Source organism: Bactrocera neohumeralis, chromosome 3 (assembly GCF_024586455.1).
Source record: "Bactrocera neohumeralis isolate Rockhampton chromosome 3, APGP_CSIRO_Bneo_wtdbg2-racon-allhic-juicebox.fasta_v2, whole genome shotgun sequence".
Lineage (NCBI taxonomy): Eukaryota > Metazoa > Arthropoda > Insecta > Diptera > Tephritidae > Bactrocera > Bactrocera neohumeralis.
In genome coordinates, this window is record NC_065920.1 from 1,423,917 (window position 1) to 1,451,240 (window position 27,324).

General features: G+C 36.8%; 1 protein-coding gene across 1 annotated transcript; it reads right to left on the minus strand.

Annotated features, from left to right (window-relative positions):
- Positions 1–203: 203 nt before the first annotated feature.
- On the minus strand, positions 204–19,606 carry LOC126752062 (homeobox protein goosecoid). The gene is made up of 3 exons (XM_050462606.1): positions 18,270–19,606; positions 16,403–16,755; positions 204–1,117 (listed from the first exon to the last, which is right to left on the minus strand). Exons 1-3 carry the CDS (start codon positions 19,033–19,035, stop codon positions 827–829), a joined length of 1,410 nt encoding a protein of 469 aa, XP_050318563.1. The 5' UTR covers positions 19,036–19,606; the 3' UTR covers positions 204–826.
- Positions 19,607–27,324: the final 7,718 nt, after the last annotated feature.

Here is a 27,324-nt window from a genome sequence, read left to right on the forward strand (position 1 = left end):
ACACTTTTCGTTTCAGAAATGTTCCCAAATGTTTCAGAAATGTCCCCAAATGTTTTCCATTGTCTCCTGAAGAGCTTTAGGTATAAAAAGATTTGGGTAGTATTCCGTGTTTAGGAAGTGTTGGCGCACGAGTCTTCAAGCAAAGTATAATTAAAATTCAAAATCTTCTATAATTAATATTAGTTTTTATTAAGTTCGACATTATTCAATGAATGCTTACAATTAATGATTTATTGATTCCATTTATATTTACTAAGCATATTTGGGCTAAGACATTTGTTCACTTAATTTAACACTTTAAAATAAAAAAAAGTTGCAACACACACACCCTTCATCTACTAAACAATTACTTTTACAAATTTTCCTTTACTACAAAAAATAAAAGTCACATCAACACACTTTTTCACATTTGAATGCATAATTTACATTACAAAATTTATTAGTATAATTTAAGGCGCTATAACAAACACAAACACATAATAACTGATAAAAATAACAACCGAAACATACACACCACATACATACATATATACAATAGTAAATACATAATTAGCGACGGACATTCACACGCGTTTTATAAAATTATTCAAAATTTATATTATAAAATTGATTTTTTGGACAAAAAACAAATGCGCCACTTACTCACATACAGTTTTGCTTTTATCTAAGTATATACACCGGTGTGTAGGAACGTCTAAATGCACAAATTTGAAACTTTACAAATACTATTTTGGTCCAAAAGGATATCAACTAAATTATTTGGTACAGACTATTTTAAAATTAATGTGGAAATCTACATATGTACAAATAACTGGTGAACAGAGTTTTATGCCACCTCCAGGTCGGATGACTCATCCGCATCGCTGTTATAGCTATTCGGATCGGTTTTAATGTGGTGACTAAGTTGACTGGCATAATCCTCGGCGGCACATTTCAGATTCGCCACAGCGGCCATTACCGCGCCGTTGGCGTTCACCGAGGCAATACCCGAGGCGACCGAGGCCCCTGCCGGCGTGTTGCTGGCGCCGCCGCACTGCTCCTCCTGCAACTTACGCAGGCGCTCCTGTTCCTCGCGCTTCTGTTTACGCCACTTGGCGCGACGATTTTTGAACCACACCTGGAAAGAAATTAAAAGGAAAACCTTAGAAAACAATACCATCTTTAAGCATTTGCTAGATTTTTAAGTAGAATATCTTAATATAAATATATATATAACTGTATGTATGTGTGGTAGTAATATTTACGTTTTAATATTTTAATTTGCTTACGAAAACCTCAACACCCAAAGCAACGGCTGCACTTGGCTGGCTGCTCGAATGAAAAGAATGTCTTTTATTGAAGCGCATAAATACGAAAATAATATCCGCATGGCAACGAAGCACGCAGCATATGGAATTTCATAAAACAGAAGACCAAAATTCCGGAAGTTACAACAAGAAAAGAAATATGCAACGCGCGGAGAAAAAGGCAAAAGATTTCCATTTATGTAAAAATGAAATACTCCAACAAAAAATGTCTTTTTTATGCTTTTCTTGATTTGAAGTACATCCACATACTATCTATATAAAATATATATTTATATATAACGGCAGCATTTGTTTATGGCATTACAACGATTCTGCTGAAGAATCCGTATGGCTTCAAAAACACTTTCATCCGTTTTTCAAATTAAATTTCAATAAAAAAACTTCAAATGTTGGAGAAGGAAGCAAGCAAAACAGCAAATGAAAAAAATCACGTGAACTCTGGCGGTTATGCATAAATGCCGCGTGACGCTCGCGTTCTATTCATGACATAAATGTGCGTTGAACAAAAAATATTATTTTTAAGAGCAACACAGATTTTATTTTCCTCTTCTGGGTTTACTGTATTTATGTATTTCCATTTCCTGCTGAACCGCTAACACTGTTTTGGCTTCCAACCACGTCGCCTTATCTTTGAATCCCTGACGCACAGCACCACCTTTCATACGAGGTATGTATGTGTGTATGTATATGGTTGCATACATATTTCCAAGTTCGCGCTGTTTGAAGTGTTGCTAAAGTGTGCGCCTTCAGATTTCCTGCTTACGCCCAGCTAAGCTTGACCTTTTGCTGCTCCCAGTTCCCATCATTGCCGCCACCAGCAGCCAGCGCCGTCGCTGCTCTACGCGCGTGAAATACTTTTGTAATATTTAAATTACAATTTTCTTTCTTTAGAGCTTCTTCTCGCATACTTTCATTTGCTTCCCGCCTAATTAGGCGGTTTATTATAATTGTAATTAATTTTTCTTACATTGGCTTTTGCCACTGCCTCCTTCCTCCTGGTATTCTTTAGTGCTGGCGCTGAGTTGGGTTCTTACGTTTACGCGGGATTCTTTTCTGCTTCCTGGGCATGAGTTACCATGCGCAACGTAGAGCTTTCCTTAATACGAATGCACCCGCCCGCGTTGAAGGAAGTTTTCTAGAAGCGTTCAAGCGGAAGTTGCAAATTGGTCTTTTAATTAAGACACAAAAGCGATACAAGAGGCCAACCGGGAGGCAGCGCACAAGAAAAACAAGCACAAAAAAGCAAACAACTCAACAGTAAAGTAAAAGCTCAAGAAAATGGCAAATGAAAATTCACTCTGCTCTCTCTACTCGAGGAGGGCACAAGGTGAGGGGTGTCGTGGGGATGAGTTTCCGCCCGATTTGCCTCATTTAACTGGGCCTTTTTATGTCGAGTAGGTTTGCTCATTCAATTAATTTCCAAGCACTGAAATTTGGATTAACTTTTCTTCATGTTTACCTTTCAAAAATAAATCATTTTCTCATTATATTTGTATTTTTGTATTTGTTTAAACATAACAGGGATGTGTAAATAACTTAAGGGTGAAACACACACAGTACAAATACATCCATTGATACATCAGAGTGCAGAATTGTCAGTCGGTGGCGATTGGTGCTGGCGTATCTTCCTCCATAACCAGCTGCCAGAGAACTTAAGCCATCTCCTGTTTACCGCTGTGTGGGTGGAGCTTCACTTCGCTTAAACGTTGGTGGGTGGTTGCAGGCGCATTGACCGTTTCTACAGTTATCTACTAATACATACACAATATTGCAGTATTGTCTATTTTGGCAGTTTCTTTGTAGTAGTGTACGCTACGGTTTGGTGAATTGAGCGATGCTGTGTTTAGCCTTTACTTGCCACCATTTTCGTTGTTATCTGTCGGGGTATCCGCTCGTCCCACGCTCTCTGATTTCGGCGGGCACAACCGCAACCCTTACAACCTAATGCTTGTTCACGTTCGAAACAATAAAGAAAATAATTTAAAATCAACAAAATGCTCGCAGGTATTTTTCTAACTTTTAATTGAAAAATAAAAGAGACGCTCTGCTGTTATTATTTTTATGTTACTTGTTGATAGTTATTGATGTTGTCACTTTTGTTTATTGTTGTTATCAGCAGAACTGCATTTCTGTGCTCACAAAATAAATTTTCAAAATAAATTTTTGGAAATGCCAAATCAAAGTGCAGCTGAGTGACTTTATGGAAACAACACACTAAAGTTAACTGAGCCTCCATAGAATATAAGCCTTCTTCGCGCGGAATTTAAAAAATGCAATAACTTTACTATTGCTAACAAAAAGATTTCTTTACAAAAGCAAAAACAAATATAATAACCATAACGATTCTTTTAAAGTGCTCTAATCACTAATTAAACTTGACATTTACCGTTAAATCCAGTAGTTTTTCGCTTATCCATTGTACAATTTGCAACCTCGCAGGCGTGTCGTTGCGAATGCTTGTGTTAACGTACATATACTTGTATATACATATGTCCCTGCATATCTATATAACTGAATACCGTCGACACCTTGGCAACCTTTGATGATATCAAAGCGATTGAATTCATTTCAGTATGGCGGTATGTGTGTATGTTGTCTATATAGTGGTGGTTATATTACAATTCCGTTCTACGTATATACATATATTTACAATACGTAGTGTGGTTGCATGCGCGTCTCACCCACAAATTATATAAAATGACGGGAGACTCTCAAAAGTCTTAATCACGCTGTCAATTCGCATTTGTCAATTTAAATGAATTGAAAAAATTGTGAATTTGAGGCACAGATTTATTAAATCACTTGAGCAGTATTTGCCAAATACATATATACATACATATGTATGTATGTACAATTAAGTCAAGCACAAACTGATACACTTATTCATATAAATGTTGGGCACCGATGGACCCTCAGGTCATTTGAGCTTTGGAAATGGTAGGGTGGTGATTTTTTGCTTGCAACGCATGCTCTTAGAAAACTTCTACAAACTGGACGAAGTTGATTTTTGAGACATCAAGAGCCATATAAAAATATAAATTTTGCGACTTTTTTGTTGGTTTTCACAGATGTATATATGTACATATATAGATATTTTCATATATTTGGTTGTCGAAAAAGTATTTTCGTATTTTATCAATAGATGTCGTTGCAGTCGTATATCTCCAGTGATACCAATCACATTGTATCATACCATTTTGTGTTGGAAAGGTGAGCACCCATTTAACCAAAAAAAAATTAATTGGGAGGAAATTGAAAAAAGTTACAGCTGTTCAAAAATTAGTGAAAATAATGAATAAATCCGCTATGTTTTGAAATTTTTGTACAAAAATGGGAAGAATGTGAAGTTTACGGAGACGATGCTCTATCAGTTCGTTTAGCACAGCAATGGTTCGCTCGCTTCGTTCTGGAAATTTCAAAATTTCGATTTTCACTGATGAAAGTTTTACACTGATGGAATATTGTCTCTAGCGGAAAAATGGCAAAAAGTAGTCGATCAAAATGGTACATTTTTGTTTATTTCTTTATTAGTGTCAATAAAAAAAAAATTAAGTTGAAGTTTGATTAGAAATACGAAAAGACTTTTTCGACTACCAAAATTACTTTTTATTATGTATAATATTCCACATTCGCGGCAGTACCGTTATAATAAATCACGCATTGCTCAATGCAACTACCAACAGACTAGTTTGCGAATATCCTTTATTTTATATATAACGCCATGTTGCATTTAAACATTTTTCGCGGATTTTGCTTCTTAACTATGTAAATATTTTGCCACGAACAGCAAAAAATTTAATTATATGTATTACATTATTAAGTACTTTGTCCGCATTAATTTCCCATAAAATAGTGCAAAGTTAAACAAATAAAATAAACACGCACAAAAAATATATATGCAAATATTAATTATAAAATTTGCGGCTAATTAAAAGCGGTAATATTTAAATACTTAAAGTCAGTTGATTTTTCAAATTAAACTGTGCTAAACTAAAAATCTGCCAATAAAACGACTAAGCCATAAATATGTAAATCTTCCACATATGTACCAATATTTACACATATATAAGTACATAGAATATAAAAAATCTCCGTAATAATTGCATATTAAAATGGATCAGCGTTGCAAGGTCAGTTGGCTGCCGCGAACTAATCTCATAATTTTTCCAATCAACAGAATTTTCGCTGTTTTTTCGCCATAACATGTCGCTACACTTTCTGCCATCAACACGTATGTAACTGTGTAACGGTTGTGTGCTATTGACGGCTATAATAAAAAATGCTTGACTAGAATAAAATTTTAATAACCGCAAGCTTCTGGTCAGTAAATAGGTGTAAATATACATACACACATGTGTAAGCACGTGTAACACAAACAGAACATGTGCACATACTACACATATGTACATATGTATGTATATCTAAACACCTCTATGGGTTAGTATATTTAATTCTCCGCATATGGTACATACATGCGTATATTTTTATACAGAGGCTCATGTACGGTTTGGCGCGGCCAAGTGTGTGAGTGTGTTTTGGAATAGCGGTAAGCGGCCATTGTTATGAAAATGTTGGCTTAGTGGTGCAAAATATCCAAACTCAATTTTTCAAATTAAATAAACACGAATGTTAAGCGCTTTATGGCAGCCACGGGCGTTGCGGGTGCAGCACAGTGCATTAAAAATGTACGCTATTATATACATACATACTTATATATGCAAATACAGAGTGTTCTAACTTACAATTTCATATTTTCATACAAATAGGATGATTTATATGTGACTCGTAGGAAAAAATACTGGAAATTATTGTAGAGCTTAATGTTTGTGTAAACTTTTATATAAAACATACTTATCGGTTTCTATAGAGAATAATCATAGCAATTTAAGATATCGGAAGTCAACACATCTTCAGATATTACTCTCTTTAATGGCTCTCCTCACTGAAAGCCCATTTGCATAAAGCTCAATACCTCGATGCGATTTGACAAGCATGAAAAATCTCAGCTGACTCAGTCAATCGCTTTAGAGCCGCCTGCCTTAAGCTGCGCCATTTTTCCCGCGCTTTCCACACGTTTCATCGGCGCTATTTGAATTTTTAAACAATTCACTTAACAGCGAAAACTGCAAAATCAACACGACCACCTCAGAGCTTCAGCGCTGCGGCACGGTTCAATTTGAGCGCTCAATTCCCTAAGAACAAAATACGCACCGCAAGTGATGGTGAGCAAAATGGCCGCAAGCGTTGCCATCTACATATGTACATATGTATGTATGTGCGAGCATTCGTATGTTGCAGCGTGCGTGCATACATATCGGTGTGTGATTCAAATTTTCATATGCCTGTATATGTATGTGTGCGTGTGTATAGGCGGATTTTACAACTCTAAAGCGTATAAATCGCTGATACTCTGCGCCGCTAAGTTTTGTATGCGAAAAGGCGGTGATGCGGCCAAGCGGGTCGGCGCCGCTGACACTGGCGTTGGCTGTGGCGGCAGCAATGGCAACGTGCATGAAATCCATTAAACAAACACACCCAGCAGCGGTTGATTTTTAATTAACTACTCGCCACAGCAAAAAGTAAGCAAGCAGCTTGCGCCGTCGCACAATAACCACACACAGCAACAAAAAACGAGCCAATGGATTCGATAGCGATACACGAACACGTACAAACACATATGCACACCTACATACGTATGTGCCTAGGCCACAAGCAAACAGACAAACATAATCACCATACGCTCACCGACGCTCACCGACGCCAACATGCACACTTAACCATGAATACACCAACCAACTCTGACACTCGTGCACTTTTGCCGATTTTACAGAAACGTTGTTTTAATAAAAATTCAGTGAAACTGCCTCTCGACACCTCGTCGATTTTCAGCCTAGAGATTTTGGGCCGAAAAACAAACTTAGTTACAGCTCCCACACGGGCGTGGGGCAATTTCAGCCACATCAGCACATATTGGTAGCAGCTCTGCCCCAAATGGCATCCGGTGCAAACTAAAGTGGCGCCATGGATTAAAGTTGCTGCCGATGCTGCAGCGATGAGGGTACATATATACTCACTTGAATGTGGCTTTGCATGTATGTTGCAAGTACAGCGTAGATGCATACATGACTGCCTCCAATCTAACGAGTGCAGCGCAAAAAGCTAACCACCAACAATAACAACGCCGAGGCAAAAATTACTGCCAATGTTTTGACTATATTTCGGCATTTTAGGCAAACAAGTCAGGTCGACAGGTTACATAGGTTGCACAGGTGTATGTGTATGTGTGCGCGTTTGAGTTCGTGTGCACACTGTGGTTGTGCTTTGGATGCCTAGTGTTGGTTGCAGTGCGTTGCCGCTTTGGCTGCAAATTGTCACAACTTTGTGCTTGGCTAATCTCAGCAGCTGTCATGCCACCATCTATTCAGACGCAAACAAGTAGTTTCCCCCAAAAATTATATGGAGAATAGCAATTTGCCAGCACTATTGCTGCCTCTTGCACGCAAATACACAGGGAGTACGGTCTAATTAGAAGCTGACGTCGAATAAACGACAACAAAAATGTTTACATGCTTCTTCAACTGTGCTACTTCGGCGCAAGACCCGAGCTCAAACGGTTTCATCTGATTGAAAACGCTAGAAAACTTTACTGCAAAATTGATGTGATTAAAAGTAGAAAACTCAAACTACCGCAATGACACTAGGTAAAATTAATAAATTTACATATGTATGTAAATTCAGAATTTTTAAACTTTTTCAGAAAATACGCAGATCAGCTTTATACATGTCCTTTAACGATAGATCGATTTTCGAAAAAATCAAAAAAAATTAAAACAAGAAAAAAACGTTAACTTCGGCTGCACCGAAGCTAATATACCCTTCATATGTGCATTTCCTTTATTAACTGTGTGTTCAGTTTATATGGAAGCTATATGCTAATGTAATCCGATCTGAACAATTTTTTCGGAGATTATATTATTATCTTAAGCCACGTCAAATGAGAAAGTTTTCTATACAAGCCCATTCAGTTTGTATGGCAGCTATATGTTATAGTTAACCGATCTGAATAATTTCTTCGGAGATTACATTATTATCTTAAAAAATAATCTATACCAAACTTTGTAAATATATCTTGTCAAATGCAAAAGTTTTCGATACAAGAACTTGATTCCGATCGTTCAGTTTGTATGGCAGCTATATGTTATAGTGGTCCGATCGGAACAATTCCGACAAACGATTATTTCTATGAAGAAAACTCATGACGTTTGCAAAATATCGTCAAAACGATATCTTAAAAAAGCCCTTGATTATACGACACATTCAGTTTGATGAGGCAGATATGTTATAGTTCAACATACTGATCATTTACATATACACTTTATTCGGAGATTACATTATTATCTTAGAAAATAATATATACCAAATTTTGTAAATAAATCTTGTCAAATGCAAACGTTTTCGATACAAGATAAAAGATATACTATATGTATATATATATATATATATATACATATATATGTACATATATACATATATACATATACACGTCTTATCCCCAAATCTTCAATTCATGTCATCGTCTGAGGAGCGTGTGTTTATTTGTGTTTTGAAAGGACTAAACGCGCCAGCCTATTGAAACATTCTCCACAACTGCGGCTCAATGTGGATAGGTAGTCCCGATACAAAGGGTATTAATATGTTTAACAAAGTGCACAATCATCTTTTCACAATCTTAATAGACTGTCATATTGTATATGGTATATTTGTGTATGTGTGAGTGTCTTATTAAGCATTATGGGGCAACTTCGGAAAATTTTGTTTTTTACTTCGTTGCTATTAAGTGTGTTGTGTGTATATGTACATGTGTATGTACGTACTAATGCCACTTGTTTATTGTTATAATTTTCCTTTTTTTCTTGTTTTTTTTTCTTATTCAAGCCAACTAAGCAAGGCTTAAGTAGGCCGACAAAAGGACAACAATTAGCAGCAATTGCTTTCTCTGGCCGCATTTAGGTTTTGGGCGATATCTTTTTGAAGTTTGCGCTCGAAAAGGTGTATTTGTGCACACAATTATAAAAAGAAGTAGCACCGAAATTGAAGTAAATGGACCACCATGTCGGCTGTTGTACCAAAAATAATGTTTGTTCAATACTTTTTTACTCGGCATATGTCAGTAAACATCTGTATATACATATATAATATTTATATTCAACAAATTGAATTTATTCTACAACAAATGTTTCTACAACATATGCAACTGTGTGAAAACCCTCATATTTCCTTGTTTCATTACTTTTATGGCGCAAATTAAAATATTGTTTATTTTTGTATGAATTAAATGAAATTAAATGGCAATGAGCTGGAATCAGCAGATTTTCGTTGATTTTAATAACGTAACAAGTGGCCGCCGGCAATGTGTCCACAACCTCAATCTCGCACAGCAAGGACAAAGCATACACGCGCGTTTCTCACACTCTCGCACATACACACACATACACATAACGGAGCATTCATATTTTATGCACAAACCACCACTAAAGCGACAGATCTGTTAACACCCTCACCAACAATTTCGAGCGCCCAACGTGCGTACGTATGTGTGTATGAACGTGTTTACGTTTTATTAAAGCACTTGAGCCACACATTGCGGTTTCACAATAAATGCCACTTGCAGCTGAAATTATTATTTTCATAATTTCGCTTATTTAGATCACTCTATTTCACAAATACACCCTCGCTCGCACACATACAAGCTCTGCAACTCCGATGGGATGTAAGATTAGAAAAATATACATACATACATGTCTTTGGACGTGTGTGTATGAAGCATTGAACAAGTGGATGCGTGAGTGCTTCTAACCTGCCTCCTCGGGGAGTTGCTGTTATTTAAGGTTTCGACTGTTGCCGTTTGTTTTCCTTGCAGCGCATAAACATTTTTATGGAGTAACTTTAAATTATGCCCTCAAGTGTTTAACTAACAGGCCACGAATCAAGCTTTGCCATTTACTATACTTTCAAATTCGATCCGCCGGCAAGTGCAATCCATAGGAAAACATTGACAAAGTGAGTTAATGTTGTTATTGTATTAGCTATTTGTGTTCCCAGCATTCCAGACAGAGTGCATAAATTTACACTTAAGTTAAAAATTTCCTATTTTATGTGGGAGAAATATTTTAAAACAAAATAGAGCGTTGAGTCGAAAAACGTGACAACAATTTTCAGTATCCTTAAGCCGATTCCATGCCAGTCATGAGCCATAAAATTATTTATTAGATATACTATGTATGTACATACATATATACATCAAAGCGTACATACGTATGTACATATGTATGCACATAGATACATATATACATCATCGATTTTTTCTATAAAGGCACGTATGAGGGAAATGTTTTACGGATCATTCTGAACAACTTTGCCTAAGAGACTATGGGTATAAAACCGCTTTCGACCCTGCGACTTCAAGGCAAAGCTTAAACAATTTTAATAATCACTTGTATGGGAGATACATACATATATGCTATAGTTGTACGATCTAACTGATTCCGACAAATGATCAACAGATTATCAAAATGCACCTACGTATTAAATTTCATTCGGATATCTCAAAAACTGACAAACTAATTGTTAGGACCCCTAAAAATTCCGCTTATTTGGTTTCCTGTAAACCAACTCGCTCCAATGTACATATTTAGATAAATATTTGTATATATTGATATATTTGCGTATATATGCCATTTTTAAATTTCTTCAACCAAATTTTAGTATTTACAATTTGTCTCTTATCAAAAACTGTTAATGGATACTACCTCGTATTACTAATACATGTCAAAAAGCGTTCGCTAAGCATATTCCTTCATCGTTACACATACATATAAACACATTTAATACATTTATATGATAATTATGCGAGCATTTTTGTTTCTCTCGCCACTCTGGATTTATTCTTTTAAAATACTTGAGGTTTAAATTAAAATAATAATGATTTGTGAAATCAAAATGAGTAAATAAGAAAACGTAAAATTCCACATATTCACATAAAAGCACAACTACAAATATGCAAATATTCAACAATCTCAAGAAAAATCTCCAAAGCAATTTGCATATTTCCTCATCACAATGGCAACGACGCCTGCTTCACAATGACTTGGCACTAACGGGCCACTCACTAACTGGGCATTTTCGCTGTCAACGTCAGGCAAATTGAGTGGCTAAATGACAAACGTAAGCGGTAGCCATACGCATATGTATGCATGTACATACATATGTATGTGTACCCCCTTTGTCAGCAAGTTACCCATCTGTGTAGTTGTGCATTGCTCCAACCATTTGTTCCATTGCATACTTAAACGGGAGATTTTCAATAATTATTGCCACTTATGTCAATTCCATGGCGCATTGTGTCACTACTGCCTAGGCCCCAATCAGCATACAGCCGCACAAATCTTTTTTACACACACTAGTCGCGACATGTGTGATCAGCGTTCGTGCCGCTGGCAGCTCCTGCCCGAGCGTTGGCCAAGCACCTCGCTGCCTCACGCTTGGAAGGACGGTTGAAATGCCTCTGTTGTTGTTGTTGGTCCGTGGCCGATTCTTTCTTTGCTGTTCGGCTCAAGTGGCAACACTTTTGCTTGAGTAAAATTATGCTAAACAGTAGCAACGGCAGTCACACATAGGCAGTGACTTCACTCAATACAAGTGCATTTAGGATTGTATCTGTGTGTGTGTGTATGTGCGTATATGCGTTTATAAATGATTTGGAGTACTTGTATAAGCAATTACTTCAAGAGCTTCGAAAGACCTAAAGTATGCGCTACTGTAATTTACGCGTTCATACATCCATACATACATATGTATGTATAAACGAATGTATGAGAGCTGTAAAGCTTCATACATATACAATATATGTATATACATATGTATGTATATGACATTGAGTTAATATATCGCTGTAGGTCTGTGTGAATACCTTCACAAAACATCATTTACTTTAATATGTTAATTAATCGTATTGCTGTAGGTTTTGGTGTGTACAGATTCCCATAGATGTATGTATGTATGTATATTTGTGTGAGCGCTAATATACTTATTAGCGTTGATTGCTTCTTTTGTCATCAAGAGATTAGGTTGCTTTGCAAGGTAGACGTATTTCCAGATACAATTTTCGAAAATGTTTTTGTTTTGAGTCAGTTATAGATCGAAAGGTAATTGAGATTTATTAGCAAACGTTAAAAAGCCAGCATACACATACATAATTTATATGTCAGCTCCACTGTGGCCACACAGAAAACAGAAAACACCAGAGACAAGTGAAATCCGAAAGTCATCGGTCGGCAATCAAGCATAAGAATTCAAATTCAACTAATCCTGTCGTTCAAGTGTTTGGCGTGATTTGAATGTTGACTTGAAAACATAAAAAACAGTCGAATCGTTGTTAACTTATTACTGCTCCATGCTCGTTTGTGCCGAAGAGAAGCGCTTTGCAAATATTTGTCTTTGGAAAAAAGTGAAAGAGTGAATGTGAACACAATTTGTTCTCAGCCAACGAGCCTCGACAATCGGAATGCCTTTCGCATTGACAAACAAAAATATTTAACTATGCCTAAATACTCAATACCGAAATACGTATTGCCTATATGTATATATGTATGTATGTGTGTATATTATAGGCTCATATACATATATACATACATATAAACAAGTGAATAGTGAAGGAGGTGAAAAATATTGTAAATATTGGTGCTACTGTGTGGGCTCGAACTGATCAAATATTAGTTGAATTTGTGATAATATCTAAAATCATCTATAATAATTAAAAAAAGAAAACAACAAAAATTGTGAAAAAGCCATTGGATAGAAAGAGGAATATCAATTTGCAGCAGTTAAATGATTTATTTTCATTTAAATAAGGTTTCTTCACGATCACCCATAAGAGTGTGCATTTGCGTACTTGTACTTAAACACATACATACTTACATGTATGTACATATGTGTGTATGAGAGAGCACAAACGCGAAGATCAAAGCAAACAATACAGTTGTGAGATTAGTGGTATTGTGCAGCCCTTCGACAGCGCAGGGAGTCAAACAGTAGCTAACACTTGAAGATTGACTGTGAGAAAATGCCAAGTCATACAGCTTCTACAACTATACAAACATACAAACATACATACGCATATTTTATAAGTAGAAGCAGTTTCGCATACCTTTTTGTTGACATAAAAATGCTTCGATGTCGTATTTCTATTATACCATAAGTAGCATATAACCCACCGAAAAAATATAAAAATTCTAGGAACCCTTGTTTCTAATAGCGGCCGCCTCACTGGAGATAATGATAAACCACCAAGTGTTGCTGACATGAAATCTAATATCTAGAGTAGAAGCGTGACAAAGTAATCTACAAAGACTTTAATTATTTTTTTTCGAAAGTAAGCGATCATTGGAAATATAAAATAATTCTGAGTTTGTTCCCAGGTTTACGTAATCGCCATCTAAAATAGCTTTGATCTCATTCGCACCACTAGTTCGCATCCCGATGCCACATTCATCAAACAACGACCCACTTTAGTGCACTCTCCCACTCCGCCACTTCTTCGAGGCTGTAAGCAAGGAATCGAAGTGACAAAGCTAGCACCGTAAATGCTAATGCGAAAGCTCTTAGCCTGCGGTCAAATAACATTAAACGGCGGCATTACTTTCGCACTTGACAGATTTCCGGGCCACACCCGTTGCCTGCACACCCCCACTACTCGCACACTATCAAAATTTACAAAACAAATTGAAAGTGATAAAATGCCTTTTGGCGTCTACTTAAGCATATCCTTAAATAGCATATGCTATACAAACACATTTGCTTATATATAAGTGTGTGTGCGCATCAAGATATGAGTAGATATGCTGATTACTATTAGATAAACAACACACACAACAAAGCAACTAATACTGGCACAACTTATCCACACTCAAGGTAATAAGCCTAATTACTGCACAAATGTCCACAAACGTGTTGACACGCCAACCGAAGTCAAGGAAACCCCCACCACTGCTCTGCTGGCATGCTATTTATCAGTGCGAGCAAAAGTTAGTCGAATGTGCAAGCCAAACAAATGCACACACAAAACCCTTTCACCGACAATGTGTGCTTATGCGTTGGTATGCGTGTCTATGTGTGTGTGTGTGTGAAGTTGTGGCTGCATGCTACTGCTTATCTAACATTAACTAGTTGTTAACGAAGCTTACAATCTCTGCGCAAATCCCTACAAATGCAGCGCTGAGCTTACGCCGGAGTCACAGCCCTCCGCGAACCCCGCACAAAATTTGGTCGGTGTTAAAACGTATGGTGTTTAAATGCCATTTAAACACACAATCAACAAATACAAATATGTAGATATGTATTATTGCGTACACACACACACACATGCCAGTGTTATAAACTTACAGTATCTCATGTTATATAATACAAATTGAATTGTCAACTCGGCGACCCATGTTTGTTAATTTGTTGACAAATCGTTATATTAATGGATCTATCAAATAGCACAACAACAACACGGCTAAACGTTGAGTGTTGCACGTTCATTTGTATTCCAAATCCATTTGTGGGATTTTCTTCAAATAACAACAACAATTGGCGGTGAGTAACAATGAGCATAATAACAACAGCGCTCACAGCAAAAACTCAGAAGGTTTGCATACATTTTTACGGTTTTGGTTTTAAAATAAACACATCATCCAGGGGTGGTTGAACGCCCTGCAAGCCGCATGGCCTGTTCTGCCACGGCGTTAAGCTATCCCCGCGGGTATAATTTTTGCTACTTTGCTTGTTCGCATCAAGATGATGTTGTTGGTATGTATCACTGTCGGTTTTCGCTTTTAACGCATCTTACACACGCAATTCACTCACTTATCCGCCGCTGTGTGACTGCTTGGCAACTTTTGTGTTCCGCGCAGCTTGTTTTCGCCTGTATTAGCATGCATTAAAGAGCGGGCGTATGGGTGCACTCGGGTGTTTCTGTGTGTGTGTGTGTGTGACGGTTATGCTGTGCATCCTCGGCACTCCATCTGCCAGGTCCCACGTCCAACAGCCGGCAAAGGACTTTGTTTACATTGCAAATCAAAATGCGATCTCTGTAAATTACGGCCAAGTCCAACAATCCCGACATTATTGAAATTAAGTGAAATGATAATTTTCATTTTACCATGTGCCACGTCCTACGTCCGCTCACTCCCACATTTCGAGAGCAGATTTATGCACATATACACACACATATATGTATATGCAATGTATGTGTATGCGTGTAAACGTTTGGCGTCTATCGACTCCTTTGTGGCATGCTATTTGCCATTGTTATTCTTATTATTGTTTTTATTGTAATTGTTGTCGTGGTCGGAAGCCTCTCAATTAAAGCGAACAACTAAATAAACAGAGTGATTTTCTCAAATGACTGCACTCAATTGGTTTCGCGGCGAAAAATCAGCAAACCTCGGCGGAAATTATTTCCCTGCATTTAAATGAGGGGATTCAGACAAACCTCTCAAAGTTAAGTGCTTACTAACATACATATCGCTAGCTCGATTGGGAATTTGGGCTTATATTTGGCAGTTTAGAAATTTTTTGAATATTATGAAATCAAAGCAATTCCGCTTTTTTCTTCACGTATAAAGGAGACATTTTCGAGCGAACAGATCTGGTACAAAATACTAAAAGTGCTAATGAATGATTTATGTGTAGATCTAATTCTATATGGACATTAAGCATGTGGCAGTTTCTTTTAAGAGAAGTAAAGAAGACCATTTGGAAACAATCTTAGCCACAATAATGAGTTTGGTTCTGACTTGGCATCCAATACACCACAAAGAAAGCCGCCAAAGACAAAATCTTAATGTATTGATCCACAAATAGGCCTCTATAAATAATATTTCGTAGTCAGTTATAAAAACTTTTTGAAATTTGGGCGAGTCTAAAGCTGGGCAATAATTACTAAAATTCAAACTCAGCAATTTCAGTATTGAGTAGAGTAAGCAGCGTGGAAAAGTATTAGTTATTAGTTTTCGTAAGCAAAAAATTAGAGCATATAGAAGTTTGAAACTCACCTCCACGCGCTCCTCTTTAAGATCCACTTTCAGCGCCAACTGCTCACGTAATACCACATCGGGATAGTGTGTCTTGTCGAAAGTCGCCTCCAGCTGCTCCAATTGCTCCTCGGTGAAAATGGTGCGATGACGGCGCTTTCGCTTCGGGGGCGGCCCATGACCCAAATGATGCGCCACATGATGATGCGGGTGATGCGGATGGTGCAAGTGATGCGCATGGTGGGGATGTGTGTGCGCTGCCAATGCGGCCGCCGCGGCACCGTGACCGCTGACATGTGCCTGCATTTGCGCTGCAGCCACATGAGCGACCGCGGCGGCGTGCATGTAATTCGGATAGAAGTTCGGGTAAGCAACTGCGGAAGAGTCAAGGAGAAAGCACGAAAAATATATTACATGCATGCATATGAATACGGAATGGGTAGTCAGTCAAATTAAAATATGCGTTGCAAAAATGAGCTGGCATAGGAAATTTGAGCACTGAAGAAACTTTAAATATACAAAAGTGGAGATTTTTATGCTTCTGTCGATGTAACGTGATATTTTTCGTCAAAAGTTGCAGGATAAAGAATCGACGAAAAAGCATCGCCATAAGTGCATTCACATTTATGTACAAATTTTTTCCGCCAAACTTTTTACAATTAAATTTGTGCGCACATTTAAAAGTTTTTTTTGGTTCGTTTATGTAAATCTGAACGGAAAATGCATTCACTTTTAACGTTTGAATAATTTGGCGTTGGTTCAAATTGTAAGCCGTTGTAAGCATACTTTGTATTTGAAAAGTGAAATCCAACGCCTTCTTTCGCCTGGGTAAACGTAAGTCCTTGACTGGATAATTTTAATACGCTTTCTTCGTGGCAGCATGCAAAACAATTTGTGGCATCTTCATAAATTCATTCCTTCATAAGAGCCAATAATATAAAACGTAATATTTTTTTTTCTAAACTTCAGCGATTCCACGTAAATCTGCTACCCAGCAGCATTCCATCTTACCCATAGAAAATCGTTGAAATCATCTTTTGCGGTTCATTGCATATTTACGTGTTATTAACTCAGTCCTTAAATCCTTTTCACTACGAATGCAAAGCGGGACGGAGAGGTTTCGAATTATGTTGCATAGGTACGCTAATGCCTGTACAAGTGTTGCTGTAAAAATACCGTAAACCAGAGCAAATGCCATAATATATTATAAGCTCACACTTTCCTCCCTCTAATTTGCGCTGTGCGGCATGAGAGGTGGTGGGGGGAGGATATTTGTAAGCGCGTTACTTAAGAGTTGTCTGTTAAAAGGAATATTTAAATATGCCTGCAAACTTACACGCGTAGTAAATTGATCACCGCATTACTCAGAGCAGAGACGAGAGCTGAGACCTAAAGCTTTTTATGTCTCTAGCGTTTTCATATTTACAATCGCACTCAAATATACATATTGTTTCCTGCGGCTATATATTCTGCGTTGGATTAAAAGAATTCTCGGAGGCTACAAAACTTGCAAGCTTAGTACTGCTACAGGTACATACAGAATTGGTCAAGAAGCTCAACATAATGTAGACTAGTATTTGAATTTCTTCATAAAAGTGATGGAGAAGTGCTCTTCATCAAAAAAATCGATGCATATTGCTTCTTAAGTTTTAAAATCTGATGTAAATATTTTGTAAAACGTCGTATCTTACAGTTAGTAGTCAAATCTACATACAATATTCGTTAAAATAACTAAAACACTTTCATACAATTATTTCTTCTACTTCTTCTCTTCATCTACATATGACTTTTTTGTGGTATTAGTATAAAACAAATACAGATGCACAAATCTGATTATAAATTTCTGAACATAAAGTTAGTAAATATTATTCTCAGCTCATATACTCACCTAAAAAATCGGATGGAGAGGCGGCGAATCCGCTAGCTGCCGCTGCAGCTAGATGACCTAAATGCAAGCCGGGATGCTGCAACATGGCAGGAACCCTTTGCGGCCGTATAGGACTTGTTGCAGCTGAACTCGAGTTAGAACTAGGTGAGGCGGGGGAATCGGAACGTTTCGTGCCACCGATAACTATATGACTATTGTTGGTTTTGTTGTTGCTGTTGTTAATAATATTACTATTGGCTGTAGATCTTGAACCACCTAATATACTGTCAATTGTAAAGAGTGAAGCCGCTGCTGCCGCCGCTGTAGCCGTACCAGCCGCTGGTCTGTGTGGGCGCTCGTCGTCAATGATGGTGGCGCCTGATTGCGAGCCATCGTCGGAAGAGGGAGTTTGTGATTGCGATTGCTGATGCTGTTGATGTTGATGTTGCTGCAACTGATTTTGTTGTTGTTGTTGCAATACCGATTGCAATCGTTGGCCCAAGTAACCGCATTGTTGCGAGTTTAAAAGCATTGCGGTGGTCAAATATGCGGCATTTGGCGTACTTGACGGTGGAGATCGCGAGCTTTGACGACTTTGACTCATATGTTGTAAGTTAGACGGCTGTTGTTGAAATTGTTGCTGCAACTGGTGTTGTTGTTGTTGTTGCTGCTGGTGATAATGTTGATGCTGAAGCTGGTGCTCGCTGAGCGGACTCCCCGAGCCAACTATGCCGACGGCATAACGCTTCACAGCAACTCCACTGGGCGGAGTGGTCGTCTCAACCATATCGCTGTTGTTATTATGAAGCAAACCTGAATTACTGATGGCAATGGTTGCGTTATGTGATGTCAACGGCAACGATAACGACAATGGGGGTGGTGTTGGTGGAGGCGACGTCGGTGATGGACTCGGTGTACTGACCACTGTTATTTTGAATTTTGGATGCTTGGCGCCTTTTGAATCCAATCCACCGACCAGCTGGGTGGGCGCATTCCACAATGAGGACAGAATTTTGGCGGTTTTTATTTGTACTTGGAACACTAAAAATCTGTATACTTCTTATTTACTGAGTCAGTTTCTATATTTTAAAACTTTTTATCAGCAAAAGCTGAGTTATTTTTGATTTTGTTGTAATTATTCACTTTTTTCATATAATAATCAGCATTGGTCTAATCTGGTAATCAGGTAATCTCTTACACTTTATTAACAAGAGCACACGCACTTACGCGCTCAATAAAACGACACAGTTAATTCACTGATTCTCCACTGAGCACCGTCTACATACACGCGCGTTTCAATTTAGAAAATGAAAGAATGTTCAATTAAATCCAGAAAATTGCGCGTAAATCTTCAGTCAACCAACCCTTCTGACTCGAAATTCGAAACTGTTTTATCTGTTCTTTGGCGGCGTTACAAACACTGGCATCTCGCAGCCAACCATCTATACATACGCGCCACCATAAAAGCGCCTGCTTTCATTCATATGTTAAACCTGTCAAACGGCTTCTAATACCGGACGACATCTTTATATTGCCATCCTCCACACAAAACCAGTTCGAGCACAGCATTTCTGACATTCGGTTAAGCAAAGCCAACCATTGCAACCAATCAGAGCAGCTCGATGTTGTTGTTTTATTCGAGCACAGAGAGTAAATCCGCTAAGGCACACCCATTCGTTAGCTACCATATTGGAAAATTGTTGCAACTCTCTGAAGAGAACGCCACGGAAACAAGAAATAGGGGTGGTTATTATCTTTCCCTCATTCGAAACGGACTATTATCCTATTACACAGTGGCAACAGTGATGTGAAGTTTATAAATGTGGCATAATTTCTGATTGATTGTTTTTCTAACTAAAATTTATGGTGGATCCTTCAGTGCACGAAGTTTGGGAAAGGCGTTTTAATATTATAATTATATGAAGCTTAATAAAGAATTGTAATGGATTTTTTCATATACAAGGTGCGTTCCAAAGTAAACAGGCCTAAAAAAAAAGAACAGAACAAATGGTTTTTTGGGCAAAAGCAATTTATTTTATTCAAAATAATCTCCTTCTGCTTCAAGACAGCTTTTTGCGCGGTCCAAAAGCATGTCGAGTGTTTTAGCTCGTTGGCCGGTATGGCCGTCACTATGCCGGTGCAAGCCTTTTGAGTTTGCCTGGTTAGGCGGTTTGTTGAAAGAATAATGCAACTTTCTTTCTGCTTCCATCAGAAATTTATATATTTTAAATTATTTGAAATCGAGCGATTATTTGTGACATAATAATTGCATTGGTTCCATTAAAAGGATTAATGTGTAAATAAACCACACTGCCTTGCTCTAACTCCACTCCCGTTGGTTATGATACATTTGATCCAATCTCAATTTGTAATCTACATCACTGGTTCACTTACGACAGCTGTCAAATGTTCATAAGCGCATTTATGACTTGCATGACATTATTTGGGGTTGCTTTGGCAGGTTACGCCTACTCGAGCAAACATATCTCTATGTCGCATAAATATAGCTATGCAAGCATATGTATGTATATTCCTTTTAAGTAATTCCTTAAGAGTACAAACAGCCTTACATTCACAGTAAAATGCTCACTGACTCCAACGAGTATTTAATATGAAGATTCTGCAGTGATATCTGTGAGATAACTTTACCTCGAACCAAATTGTCAACCACATCACTCTCGTGGGAGCACCGTTGCACATAATGGGCGGTACAATGCGCTCGGCTGAACAGATACAAGTACAAAGCCGTTGAAAATAACTGCTTGGATATAAATTACTGGTATTTATGTATGTCTGTATGTATGTGTGCTTGTTATAAATTGATATGTATTGGCGCCAGCAGCACTTCTTTGCGGCATTTACAGATACAAATGTATCTTTATATATTTATATGAACGACGTGCGTTCTTCTCGCCATTATCTTGCGCAAGACAACAATAACAAAGCTATACTTAAGATTGCTCAATGGCAGGGTATATATGTTCATGCACATTCTCTTCAGCTCATTGCGATTTCGGATGCTATTTATTCAAACTGAAAGCCCACATTCGTAGGTATATGTGTAGCTATACATGCAGATATTTTAATAGTATACTTTATCTCGTTCGCACCTCTCGGCCCGGCGCTGAAATTGCTTGAGACACAAGATACCCAGCTCGGATCTGGAATACGCTCCACACGTCTTAAGTAGATAATGACTAAATTAATGCTTTTATATTTTTTGGCAATGCATAAACAATATTAAGCGTTGAATCCGCCGAAGTTGAACGTTTCGCCCCTTGATTCTCAACCTATAAGGAAAGTTAGTCGGCATTGATATCAAAACATTCGTGCAGATGGCAAACGTAGATTATTGGCGTGGCAGAAATTCGCAGTATTACTTATGTATGTGCACATTAAGTACAAATAATTTGCAGGAGAACACTAAAATTTCTAAACATAACAGTCTTAACTTTCTTTAACAATTCTATAAATGTTAGTTACATTTAAATATCCAGAGAAAAAAATCATATTTTCAACAGAATTCGTAATACATTCTGAAATTAAGCACGCAGGTTTGCTTAATGTTTAAAATGGATGACTAAATATTTGGATCATATAATACAGCTGTTGACAACTAATTAGAAACGCCACTTATTTTGAAGTAAATGATGTTGTTTTCCAATAAATCCCGTATTGTTAATATGTTTTTACTCATTTTATTGATACTTATTTAAACTTAAACTGTTGTAGTAAATTTCTTTTTAATTCGTTTTTGTTAGGAAGATTTCAACAACAGCATATGGAATCAAAGATTTGAGTGCGACAACTATAATAATTAGAAACGAAAATATTTTATCAGCAAAAAATAATAATATAACAAAAGTTGCTTCTTTTCAGTTAGTATTTTGCTGTTTAGCTTATACTTTAACATTGCTTCACATGTATTGCGAATTGGCATTATAAGACTCTGACAGGGCACCACTGGTGTTGCTTGCCATGTCGTCCTAATTTCATCAAAAAGAACATCCATATTTGGCATATTATTGGTACTTACAGCTTTTTTAAATCACCCCAAAGATGTTCTATAGTGTTCAAGTCTGGGCTGGACGATGGCCACTCCAAATCATTGTTGGAATTTTCATCAAAACACCTTTTTGTCAATTTTGGCGTATGCTTTGGATCGTTATCTTGATGGAATTTCCATATAACGGGTAAAATTTCCTCAGCCCATGGCAACAAGCCTTTTTTTACAATGTAGAGTGTACCAACACCACACTTCACTTCGCGTGAAACAAAGCGGGGATCAAATTCTGATTACCTCGAGAAATACATCACTTTTAAAATGCATATACATTTTTTGGTTTCTGATGATCCGGTAACGAGTTGTAATGTTCACCACTTTTTTCAAAGCGCTTCTGGAGATTCACCGTCACAGGTTTATATATTAATATTTCATTGAAAATTTGTTCTAATATACTTCAAAAGTTGTACAATAATATATCATTAAATTTAATAAAACTATATTACTAATGTCCTTTTTTTGCCTTAAAATTTTTTTTTTTTTAAATATCTATATACATATGTATGTATATACATATATGTATATCTTCTAACTTACTTATACTTCCAAAAAGCGACTTTGCCAGAAAATAAATAATCTATGCTCTAGGAAATTTTGTGTGGAGGCCCCCTGTCCCAATTTGAAACAAAATCAAGAACACATTTTACTGTGCTTATTAATAAAATATTGTTTGAGAATCTTAAAAAATGCCATCACAGATATTTACATTATTTACTTATTCCTCATTTTTGTACATCGTTAATTTGTTGGTGTTTGTGTACATTTACATATTTAATAAGCTGAACGGGTAGCGTCGCCATGGCAATTTGTAGATGCATTCCAATATCATGTTTATCTGCATTTATGGCAGTATACCAACGCTCCTATACTTATGCATGAAATAAACAGATTTTTTATTCAACCCAACCTCGCCCGAAAATGTAGATACCGAGAATATATGTAGGTATGTATCTTTCTCCGTTTTGAATAATGTATTTGCGTGCTAATTAATTAAGTTGAAAAGGCATTTGGATGCTCTTAGTTTCATTATGCACAACAATATGTACTTCATTTTTCAATATATCAAATGCAAATTTGTGCCTGAAGATATTTTATATAATTGAAATGAGTAATGTAAACCCGTTTTGTTTGTTTATTACGAGCTATATATTAATAATTATATTTATATAAGTATATGATAGTTGTTGTGGGATTACGAATTATTTGGTATACAATGACATCGAAGAGCATTGAAATTATTTTTAAATTTGTTTACGGCAAAATTCGGCAATTCTGACTTGACTGTTCAGGAATGAATTCACGATAGTTCTCCAGAAATATTTTGAGGTTTGTTATAAATACATTTTGCTTGCAAATAAAATAAAATAATTTGATAACTGAGGAACTTATACAACAATTAGATTAGTTATCATCGATCGCATGGATAAATGTGCTCGTATGTTGATTAGCTAAAAATAAGTATACCATGAACAGGGTATCAAGATTGCCACGATGTTTGTAACGCTCAAAAAGAAAACGTCGTAGACCCATTAAGCATATATATAAGTGATCAGCATCTGTCCATCAGTCTGAAAATATAACTGATCTCAAAGTTGTTGAGACATTGGTCTGAAACTTTGCACAAGTGTGAAAACTTTTTTATTTGATGAGGTATCTGCAAGATATTTGACAAAAGTTATTGAAATTGCTCAAATTGGACTACAATAGCATATAACTGGCATAAAAAGTGAAAGATCGGAACCATGCTTCTATGCAAAAGTTTTCATTTGACGAGGTATTTTTGGTAGATAGTGTTACTCAAGGCATTGCTATAACCTCCACAGATTTTGTTACGATCGGACCAGAGACCATAGCATGTAGCTGTCATACAACTGATCGATCAAACTCAAGTCCTTGTCCGAAAACTCTTTTATTTTTCAAGGTATTTAATGGATTTTTGCACTTATTATCCAAGGCATTGCTGCGATTTTCGAACATATTGTTCAGATCGGATCACTATACCATAGCTTATAGCTGCTATATAAATTTAGCAATCAAAACCAGAATAATATCTTTGTGTATCCTTGAATAATAAAAAATACAGTTTATTGGATTTTATTGTTAATAAAAGAATTGATTAATATTTGTTAATAGCCTTCCCTCCACATATCTAGTAATTATACAACTTCACTAATGTTAGCTTCAATGTACGGACACAAAATTAAGCCCCAGTCCAGATCAAATCGAATAAGGCAAACAATGCTGATCTATTGCTACTTTTTTATGCCGCCGATACCCCAACGGGTTCACATAAAGCAGCGCAAGTAATTTGTTCGCAGCGCACACACGATTAATTATGTAAGTCCAGGGTAACTAAATATCAAAGTTACAATCATGCTTAATGCAGTTAATATATCAGCTATTATACGTATTATTATTGCTAAATGCCGGGGTTTCAACTGAGCCGGCAGGGATTTCAACTAAATCCGCATGATACACCATTGGATTAATGTCAATGGCAGATCAGCGCTTGTTTACCGCTAAATTTACGCCTCACCTCTTACTGAACACACGGAAACGAAACACATCCACTATTTATGCCTTTAAATGTGTTTATTAACACGGGCGCTCAAATAAGGGATATGCCTATAAAATACTAAACATGCACACATACAGGCACACACGTATATGTGTATATAAATGTAAATAGACTTTCCCGCGCAATCGAGGGTATATACATATGTTATAGTACATCATATACAATGATATAAATACATATGTATATGTATGTATGTGAGCATTAAGGTCGAGCCTGCTGCAGCTTACGTTTATCCGTTGATCCATGCACATTATACACACAATTATTTTTTAACAATGCATTGCAGCATAGGTTCTATGTTTGCATACACATTCACATCTTAAATCCAGCTAATATTTTTGTTACACCAACATCGGAATCAGAAATTCTATCGGAACAGCAAACAGGCGAATTCAAAATGGTGGTAGCTTATGTATATATGTATGTACAATGTTATACATATGTAATATTTACTTGTGCTATATTGGCATAAAAGCATATTTTTAATCCAAAATTTAGACGGTGGAGCCTGTTGATCATTAGGAACTGTTTGTAACGGCTTAAAAATAGTTCCCTTTGTACCCCCGTATTAATACCCACCAAAGTGACTGAAAAATGTCTGAAGACAAAAGAAAACTGGGCGCTAACAGTACAACTATTAATGTTAGATATTTAAATGCACCCATATGCATAAGGAAGCTGAAGAAAAATGGCACTAAATCTAATATTGGATCTTCGTACGCTGTATAAGAAGTAGGAAAAACTTTTTTAATCATTGTATAACACAGATTATGTACATGTGAATGTATGTACGTACATATATAGTTTTTAACAAATTCTAAGACTTCTAAGACAGAAAATATTATTATACGGTTTTTAGATTCTCTGCTGTTTTTTGAACTAAATTACAAAAATGACCCAAGCCGTCATTAATATACATATACATATGTATATCCAAAACTAATCTACAAAGAATTATTTTTTTCCACTATCAATCATAAAATCTGTTAAATACCCTTAACATAAATGGAATATTTCTGTTCCCACAAACTCAATATAAGATGCGTCGTACATACATACATACTTACATACATTGTATATAGTCTGTCATGTAATTGAACGAATGTATGTCCGGTCCTTTGGTCAACCCTTGCGCTTTTGACATTTTCTTAACAAATCAATATCGCATTCTCTTTAGATTAAAGTTTTCTCATTTGGTCTGTAAATATGGCGGCGTCGAAAGAAAACAAGAAGAAAACTTAATTTCCTTCAGTGGCGCTTTCTATTTAGCAGCTGAGTGCAGTCCTTCTACTCCATGAACATCCGTACGAACAAAAAATCAAGTTTCTATGCAGATTCTTATTACTGGCATTGAATCAAATCAAATTGAAGCGAATTGAGTTGCGCACCGCAAATCGTCTAGTAGAAAAACCTTTTATTCCGCTATGTTTACTTAGCGCTGGCAATCGAACGGCAATCAGAGTGACTCGCCAAATCATTGCCAATTCGTGGAAGAAACTAAAAAACCTTTGCTAAATAAACAAAAAATTGGAAACATATCCTCTTCGACTCACGAACACTTACGCACACAACCTCCTACACTCTACATTTGCGGTACAATGGCGCTAGTTGAGCCACAAAGGTAGCGAAAAATCCATTTACAAATACCCCAGTTAATTTCATTTTTTATTTAAAATTCAATCTAACAACTAAAACAAAAAGTTCCAGCGGCGTGGTGCAGCGCTTTCGCTATTTTCGTTTCGTTCCGTTGCTTCCGACAAAAAGCGAAAAATGTGCTTAAACCCCACTAAATAAAAAGTACTTAGAAAAATCGCCTTTGGTACTAAAACAAAAGCCGAACGAAAAAATAAAACAATCGGAGCGAACTTCAAGTAAAAAGTGATCAACAAAACACACTCGAGCACATAAAATCTGGAAAACTTTTAAGCTTCTCGTAGAATTTTCCCAATGACGAATTCATTCCCCCACAAGATTGCCATGGTCCGCATTACTCACATAGTTACATACGTAACAGTTTATTTCCACAGAATATTCTATTTAATACAGGCACAGGCACACACACATTCTCGTAGTCATACATATGTATGTATATATGTGGAATAGATGGCCCAAAGCACACGCACACATGCATTCACACTCACCGACACAGTCGCATAATTATGGGTTAAAGGAATTACGAAAAGGTCAATACACGCACACAACCAAAGTCGAGCATGGAGTTGCTTAAAAGGATGCAGAAGAAGCAGAGAGGGTAAATAACTCTTCCCATTACGGCAAATCACTTTTTATTAACTACAAATATGATTCGATTTCCATGAGTTTATTTCCGTTTTTGTCCTTTTTTGTTTGCGCTTAACAGGAATTGCTTTCCATACCTCAGGCGCTCTTGGCACTCCAATCAGCTTCGGTGGCAACCAAAGCTGCAACTTCGACAC